The 8,986-nt window shown below is 50.5% G+C and overlaps 1 protein-coding gene across 1 annotated transcript; it reads left to right on the top strand.

The window, feature by feature from the left end:
* Positions 1-5,884: 5,884 nt before the first annotated feature.
* On the top strand, positions 5,885-8,753 carry CBLN1 (cerebellin 1 precursor). The gene is made up of 3 exons (XM_058707430.1): positions 5,885-6,168; positions 6,310-6,429; positions 7,702-8,753. The coding sequence occupies exons 1-3, from the start codon at positions 5,905-5,907 to the stop codon at positions 7,897-7,899; spliced, it is 582 nt and encodes a 193-aa protein (XP_058563413.1). The 5' UTR covers positions 5,885-5,904; the 3' UTR covers positions 7,900-8,753.
* Positions 8,754-8,986: the final 233 nt, after the last annotated feature.

Raw genomic sequence — 8,986 nt, 5'->3', positions numbered from 1 at the left:
TCATTTACCTCCTGGTAACACAGAAGTCTGTGGTTCAATAAGTCCTCCAGTTAAGCAGACCTCTCTCTAACACCCCATCCTCACAGCACTCTGAGCTGCGGGAAGTCTATACTACTGTCAATGAATGCAAACTCTAGGAAATTTTCCTAAGACCTATTACGATTAGTGATACTTTTCACAAAATTTAACCCAGCCACCCACCAATGATGACAAAATACACCATTTCTTTGATAAATGTCAAATGCATGTGAAGTACATACGTGAAATGTTTGTTTCAATGTTCTCTAATCTATTAATTTTATATGTATGTGTGCAATTTTTGCATGTCTTCGGATTACAGGGTAAATGCAAACTAATACAGAGACTAACCAAAGCTACCACATGAGAACTTAGGTAGCCCCACTACTAAGAAGCCTTCTGAGTACACCTGGAAGTCTTAAGTGGAGGTTCTCCAGGTATGCATCCCTGACTACCACTAAACAAGGTCCTGGAGGGCAGGAAGCATGGGTGATTCATCTTTGCCGTAGCCAGAGGTCCTAAAACAGTGTCTTGCACATTGCAGGCACTCAATAAATGCTGAATTGGCCAAACATTGGTCTGTCCCCATAACCAACCACCCCAAAAGCACACAGATAATTACTTCTTGGAAAAATTCCAACTACTGTTTGATGTTACCTATGTGACTTTTCCCTCAAGAGCAGCTTTGTAGGATTACATTATTTCCTTTTTTCCCCCCTTTGACCTTAATGGCCTGTGCTTGAACAACAGCTTCATATAAAATTACTACCAGCACATACCACAGCAGATTCAAGGTATAATTTTAAAAATGGTGCCAATATCTCTCAATTTAGAAGATACATAGTCTCTCCTTCTGAACAAGGCTAGAAAATGCATAATCTGGTATTAACATAAGAGCTCAAGATATTTTGAATATACTTTTTTTTTTTTTTTACGATCCAAGATTTTTTTTGGAAAATAATTAAAATGTTACCACAAATCTGGCCTTCATTAAAAAGCAATCTTGCATTTTCCTGCATTTAATAAAAGTGTCCAATTACAAAGTTTATTTTGTAATGTAACTTTTAAAACCTAAATAGCAAAAATATTGCATTTAGAATGAATCTGAGTAGGTGTAAAAAAAAAAAAAAGACATACCCAGGAAGACAGATTTTGGTGAAATTTAAAATATTTCATACTTCGTACAACTTAGGATCATTTTCATATTTTATAGTATTGATTCAAGCTTAATTTGAAATGACCTTGACCCTTGAAATACTAAATTTAAGACTTTAGAACAAACTAGCCATTCTCTTCTTCTTTATAGGCAAATTGACTAAATACTAAGGAATTGTATGTTGGGGCCTTTGAACCACGACCAAGAGAAGAAACACTGTTTGATGTATATAAACACTAGAGAATCCATTTTGACTTAATAAAAGGATGAGTTCATTGCACATCCTGTGACAAAATATTCCCCTTTTCCTGAACATGCTCTCTTATTCCAACAATAGATTATATTTTCCTCAGGATGTGGGGCGATGGGGGATCAAGACAGGTGTTAATATTCATTTCTCAAAATGCACTGTGGTGGGAAATTCAGAATACAGTGAAAGGTAATAAACCTTTTACTTCACCAAAACAGAAGGCTGAATTTAGAGCAGCAGGTAAAGGACATAACAGCACATTCATCATCTGCAATCTGTTAAGTTGCCTAAATCTCTATGATACATTAAATGCTTCAGATCGATGGTTTTATAATATTTTACCAATAGTTCAACACCTGAAAAACCTTAGCAGATTAAAGTCTTAAATTTCAAATATGACCTAACTCGATCTTTTTTATTTTTTAGACCTTCTCAAATTTCCATTTCTTTTTATTAATTGATAAATGATAAAGAATTTTAGGTGCTTACCCATAAAGAAATGAAATTTTCACCTTTTTAGGAACCTAAAAGATGAATAGAAAAAGCCAATTCCAATATAATGTTGTCAAAAGAATATTTTGGAATAGAATGTGACAATTACTTATTTATACTTATGTGGCTCTACCATTCAAAGTGCATCTGTGCTTCAAAGCTAAGCCTTCAGTAACGTCATGGTTGATAGCATCTAATTTCATGTTTAGCTGAGGTCTTAAAGATCCAAAAGGACCAAGACAAACATATCTATTGTTCTGGCTACTGTATCCATCTTCATCACCATTGTTTTGGGGTGAAATATATTGCAGCCAACCCTCTGAGAGAGACTAAAATAGACATACGTTGTTTTTGCCTACCATCATCCCTTCTGTAATTTTTCTTGGGAGAATGTCCCTAGCCTAGACAATGTGGGGCTAACAAACCCCTTTTCAGAGGAAGACACCTGAATCCAAGTTGTCAGGAGAGTGGTTCATTCTCCATGCCCAGACAGGGGCTAGCACCTCAGATTGTCCTGAGACTTTTGTTGTAAATATTAAACAAAAAGCACTCTTTCTTTCTTGCTAGGACTAAGTTGGCAGTAGCATCTAAGGGGCCATCATATGGAAAAGACTTGTCTGAAAATGAAGCCAAAGCCAGAAATAAAAGATCATAATAACTTTGGTAGATCCAGCCATATTTCCACTGGCAAGATGTACCCATTGGCTTTCTTGCATTAACCACATAAACTCCTTTATACTTAAGACAGTTTGAATGGGTTCTGTCACTTGCAGCTAAAAGAATTCTAAGTCTAAAATGTGACAATGCTAAAAATAAACATGACTGCTTTTGAGGTGCTTAATGGATCTCCCTCCCCTTATATATTATCTCCTTTGATCCTCACAACTCAGGAAATATTTATTAACATTAAATTAATCATTATTTTTTGAAAATATACTATGTGGAAGAGGGATGGAGAATGGCAGAGGAGTGAGGAGGTTAGATACCTCAAAGCATTCAACAGATATTCATCAAATGGAAGATTAAACATTATCTAGCAAAGCCAGGGTGCAATTGTTGCACTAATCCCTCAGTGATAAATTAGGAGGCTCTTGAAGTAGCCTGGGCCAGAAAGATGAATGCCAAATAGGCAGCCCTATGAGAATCATTCAAACAACAGGACATAGAGATGGAATCAAATTAGATGTGGGGGTCCCAGGTGGGTGTGGCTGTTGTCATTGAAATAGGTGAAGAAGGAAGGCACAGAATTTGGGAGGCAAGGAAGGAGACAAAGTGTGGGTCACTTAAACATGCCTGCAGGGTGTATAAGCAAAAAGGTCCAACAGGCATTCAGTATGAAAGGCCTGGGCTGCAGAGAGGCTGAGATGCGATATGCCAGATGGAGCATCACCAGCATAGGGATGGCAGTTCAGGCTTGGGCACTGCCCTACTATAGCCTCACCATGAAAAGAAGAGGAAAGGGCTGGTGACCAACCCCCTCCAGGTAATCTCAGTCCTGCTTGTGAGCGCCATAAAAGCTGGCTTTCCCCGACAGAGCCGGTACTTAGGAAATATCTGTGCAATGACTGACTGAAGAGTGTACCGTTGGTTCTACACGAGTGCTTCTCCAGGGACCCCCCCACCCCCCACCGCTTCCAGCTATACTGGATGGCCACTATATTGCATGGTGTCTCGTTATTCACCTCTCACCTCCTAAACTAGTTCATGCTCTCACATTAGGTGTAATCGCAGCTGGCAACGCTTTCTGGGGATGTCTCAAAAAGATCGGAGTTGAAAAAATATTTTTGTGTCATTTTAATTTAAAGTAAAATTGTTGCCTCTTTCCCCACCCTTTCCTTTTTCTTGGCGAGCCCAGTGACCCCGGTGGTCCTCCAAACAGAGGCGGGGGTCGGAGCTGGGGTTCCCCCAAGGTAATTCTTTAGACAGCTATCAAAGTCTCAAAAGAAACAAAGGCTGAGAATCTGAAAGGTGTGGCAATTGGCGATTCCAAGACAGGTTTCCCCGCGTGGGGGAACGAGTACCCCAGGGGCAGGAGACCCTGCGGGCAGCGAGCCCAGATATCCAAAGGAAGTGTAGGCAGTCCGCGCCTGCAGGTCCCAGCGCTTGCGCCTGGCTGCAGCCAGCCGAACGTCCATTCTGGCTTGGCTGAGCACTCAGGTTCAAGGTCGCACGGGGGTGACCCGAGCGCCAGGTACCCCGATGGCCAGCATCCCAACCCGCCTCTGCTTAGGGTACGGAGCTGGCACTTCTGCTCTGGACACAACCGAGAGGTCCGTTCGCCCTTCAGCTTCCGCCTGGTTAACTGCAGACTTTCATCCCTCAGGTCTCCGCCTGCCGGCACCTCGGGCTGGAACGCGCCCTTTTCTCTTTCTCCGCAGCTCCCCTCTGCCTGCCACTTAGCAAAACTGCATTTTTACTTCCCTGTTTGAGATTACGTGTGTGTGTAAAGTTCTAAGTCAATAAGTGAGGCAAAAATTCTTGTAGGGTCATAATTACTCTTGAAAAATCGCCCATACATCACAAGATTTGGTGTCTACACTCAACGCTGATGTGCAGGAACGTGTGGCTAAAACAAGTAGTAAAGGTGCACAATATATTGAAAAAATACGGATGCAATGTATAAATTGTAAGTGCAAAAGAGAAAATGGTATCAGATAAATGAGCCTGCGTGCGACGCCACTGTACTAGTTACTGCCTAGTGTGCTACACTCTAAGAGTCACCAAGGCGGGCCTCGTCTGTTTTGGCTCGCCACGGCATCCTCAGCGCCTGGCCCAGTGCCTGCGACTTCGTACACGTTCAAAGATCTATTCCGAAAAAATGAAGGAAGGAAGGAAGGAAGGGTGGGACCCCGTGGCCGGCAGACAGGGGGGTTGGAGAGGGGTGCAAGGGAGGCTGGGTGAGCTCCATCCCGGTGGCAGAGGGCTGCGGAGCCAGGTGCTGAGGCTGGCGTGGGATCCGGTGAGCCGGCCTGGGACCGCTGCACCTGCGCCTCCCCGGGAGGCCACGGCGCAGGCCCCGCCCCGCCCCCGCCCCGCCGCGCACGCACGCGCCCTGCAGCCGGGTCGCCCGGCTGGCTCGCTCGCCCAAGCTCACCCGCGCGCTGGCTGCCCCTCGCGCCTGCGCCCGCTGGGGGGCGCTCCCCTCCCGCCCCGCGCGCCGACACGCGGGCGCCCCCCGCACGGCTGATTCCATTCCCAACCTGGGCGCGCGCGCCACCTCCTACCTGCGGGCCGGCGATTGGAGGCGCGCGGAAGGGCTGAGAGGGCTGAACAAGACCGCGGCCTGAGGCGGAAAGCGAAAGAGCTAGCGGCCGCGGCGGAAGGTCCGGGCACGGGCGCGCGCGCGCCCACGCGCGCCCCCGGCCCTCGCTCCCTCAGTCGACTCCCGGCCAGAGCCCAACCCTGCTGCCGCGCGCCGCCCGCCTCGCCGCGCCTAATAACAACGGTGCCCGGGGTCAGGTGGCCGCGCGCGGACAGCGCCTCCATTGGCTCAGCGGGGAGCGCGGCGCATTAGGATTGGTTGGGAGGCGGAGCCTCGGCCAGTGGGAAGGCGGAGCTGTGGAGGGAGGCGGGCTGGGAGGCAGCGGGGGCGGGGCCAGGCCGTGGTCCGCGCCTTTGTGCCCGGCGCGCGCTCTCCGCCGGCTCCGGCTGCAGCGCCGGCTGCATCAATAATTCAGAGCGGCGGCGGCGGCGGCAGCGGCGGGTGCGAGCAGGAGGCGGCGGAAGCAGCCGGGACTGAGCGGCAGCGGCTATGTATCCAAGTGCGGCTGGGCAGCCGCGGCACCCCTGAGGCCCGGGAGGGGCTCCGGGAGCATCGCGTGGGGGGCACGCTTGCCACGGAGTGCAAAGAAGACCAGTAGTGTCCAGAGCGGCATCTGCGAAGCTGCGCACGGAGCTGAGGAGGGGGCTTCGGAGTGGGGTTGGGGCGGGGGGGCGGCTGGCGCAGGCAGCCCCCGGGGTGGGGGGCGGGGTGGGCGCCGGCGCCGCGATGCTGGGCGTCGTGGAGCTGCTGCTGCTGGGGGCGGCGTGGCTGGCGGGCCCGGCCCGCGGGCAGAATGAGACAGAGCCCATCGTGCTGGAAGGCAAGTGCCTGGTGGTGTGCGACTCCAACCCCACGTCCGATCCCACGGGCACAGCTCTCGGCATCTCTGTGCGCTCCGGCAGCGCCAAGGTGGCTTTCTCTGCCATCAGAAGCACCAACCACGAGCCGTCCGAGATGAGTAATCGCACTATGATCATCTACTTTGACCAGGTGAGCGCTCCATCAGATTGGCTTGCGAGGGGGAGAGGTGGAGGGTTGATGTTCGATCCACTCCAAGGCTCTGCGGAGCCTCGGGAGCAGGAGTTCGGGACTGACTCTTGTCTACTTCCCTTCGTTCCCGTCTCATTGTAGGTACTAGTGAACATCGGGAACAACTTTGATTCAGAACGCAGTACTTTCATCGCCCCGCGCAAAGGGATCTACAGTTTTAACTTCCACGTGGTAAAAGTCTACAACAGACAGACCATTCAGGTCAGCCGCTGCCTCAGGGTCAGGCCCCGGGCCGGCAGAGGGCTATTACCTGCTGGAGTGAGCGGGCCCTATGGGGGTGGGAGATAGAAGGGGCAGCTGCATGTGCCTGGGGTTGCTTGGATGGACGAGTAGCAGGGCCTCATAGTTCTGTGGCTTGGACTGTCTCTTGTTTTCTTCTCTCGCCGGCTCTTGGAACCTAGTCCTCTTCCCACACAGAGTTTCCTGCCTTCGCCTTCTGGGCCCCTCCAAAGAGGTTCTTCCCCTTTTCCTACGGGATACCAGGGATTTCCCGTAGCGGTTGCTGGTTAGCATCAAAGACAGTTCCTCTTTCCAGAAGCTTTCTGCGACCGTTGCCTTCAGCTCCACAGACCGTATCCTCATTCTCTGTCCCAGCTCGGAAGCCTGGACTCCTGTGCGCTTGCCTTTAGCACCACGCTCGGGCCGGGATGGGAAGAGTGCTCCTGGTATCCCTTTGGAGACTCTGGGTTTTTGAACTACCAGCGGGCGCCGAGCCCAAGCGTTTGAAGGGTGGAGAGAGCAGGGGGCGGATGTAGTGCTGCTCTCCCCCGGGCTCCAGCTGTGCCCGTGTCAGCACTCACCGTCCCTCCAGGTTCCCAAAGGTGTCCAGGTTTCCTTTGGGCAAAGACAAGAGCCAGGATGCACGGCTGGGGAGAGGGCGCTGGGCCTTTGGCTGCTGATGCCACCGCAAGGGCAAAACCAGGCGGTGATGGCACGGCCGGTTCTGGGGATGAAGCACAGAGTGCAGCCCTGGCAGAATTTCTCATCAGTCCGAAGCCTTGCCCAGCTTCCCTACCGTGTCTCCACTGTGTCAGGCAGCTAGGACCGGGAGGAAGCAGGGTTTGGTTTGGCTTGGTTCTCCCGGAAACTCCAGTTGCCCGAGTTTCTCTTTGAAGCGGGGTGGGGCAGGGGGTAGGGGTGGGGGTGGAAGCGAACGTCTTGGGACACCAGAGCTGCCTATGGGTTCGTTAAGCTGGATAAAAGAACGCAGTCAGGCTTTGCTTGGCGCGCTTTAGGAATGAAAGCAACTCCCATTTGGGGGGCAGACCCTTCCTGTCACCCAGATTGGCTGTTTTTCGCCCCACTGGTCCCTCAGCAGTAAACTGCAGAGCCCCCTTTTTAAACCACCCACCCCCTTCCACCACGCTCCCAGGCCTTTGTGGTTGTTAGCCAAGCGGGGAAGGTTCGCATCTCCACTGCTGCTTAGGTACCCGCCTCTGTCGCGCCTCTGAAGTAGGCCTTTCTCTTTCCCAGGTAAGCCTCATGTTAAACGGGTGGCCGGTGATTTCAGCCTTTGCTGGTGACCAGGACGTGACCCGGGAGGCCGCCAGCAATGGAGTTCTCATCCAGATGGAGAAAGGCGACCGAGCATACCTCAAGCTGGAGCGGGGGAACTTGATGGGGGGCTGGAAGTACTCGACCTTCTCCGGATTCCTGGTCTTTCCCCTCTGACTGGCTCATCACCGTAATGAAGGCAGGGAGAGGGCGAAGGCAGGAGGAAGGCAGGAGGGGGAATGAGAAGACAGCACGACTGGAAACTTCCTACATGGTCCCCAGCTGTATCCGGGTAAAAGGTGTGCACCGGCCGCCGGTCGGACAACTTTGTCCGTTTCCTCATTAGGAGAAGCAAATTCTGCTTAGCTCTGCGCACTCCCATTTCCAAAAATAAACTCGCCTCCCCCATTCCGGTTGAAGTAATCAAGAAAGAGAGACTGCCTTGTCATTGTTTCTTACCCCCATGTTCATGTTCCCTAAAATTTATACAAAAGAAACTTTGTATTTCACTGTATAACGTGAAATATCTTCCTCCTCAGCCCCCTCGGAATCTTTCCACCTGCTGAAATCTAATATACTCCTCCCCCTTTTTAGTTTGGAGAGGGGAATAAGGTTTTTGTTTTGTTTTTTGAATGGGGGAGGTAGTTTTAATTTGGCAAGTGTTGCTCTTAAAACACCGCTCAAGAGTTAATTAGCTGAAGATACTTTGTGTCCTCCGCTGCTTGTTAGCAGAGACAGGACTTACCTTAGTGGTGACTGGTTCAAAAATATATATAAATATATATCATTTGTATTCAAAGAACTCTTCCCAGTGGAAACTGGCTGTATTTCCGTATTTCTATGTCCTATTCGGAGTGATCGTGAAATCTAAGGCTGCTTGATGTTCTGATGCTTGTCAATGCCCTCGTGTTCTGTGACTCCACTAAATGCCAGGAGGTTCTTCCGGACGCTTCCTCGTCCTCTGTAACATACGTGTGAATAGCCAAGATTTAATTTTGCTTTAACCCAATAAAGTTGAAGTGGGACTTTTATTTTTCTGAAACAGCTTTCTAAACTCCGCATCTTCCTCAGCTGCGAGGTTTGGGGGCGGGTTGTGGAAGCGCAAGGCTGAGAGGGGCCGGGGACTTGGTGGGAAGGCCTGGGCGCGAGGGCTTCTAGCGAAGGCGGCCTGCGCTCCTTTTTTTTGCGCCAGGCCTACAGCCAGCCCGCATTCGCCTGTGCCCCCTGCTTTGGCCAAAATCTTGCCTGGCCAGGAGACACTACC

The sequence above is a fragment of the Neofelis nebulosa genome, chromosome 17 (assembly GCF_028018385.1).
Source record: "Neofelis nebulosa isolate mNeoNeb1 chromosome 17, mNeoNeb1.pri, whole genome shotgun sequence".
NCBI lineage: Eukaryota > Metazoa > Chordata > Mammalia > Carnivora > Felidae > Neofelis > Neofelis nebulosa.
This window is presented reverse-complemented; position numbering and strand designations above follow the sequence as displayed.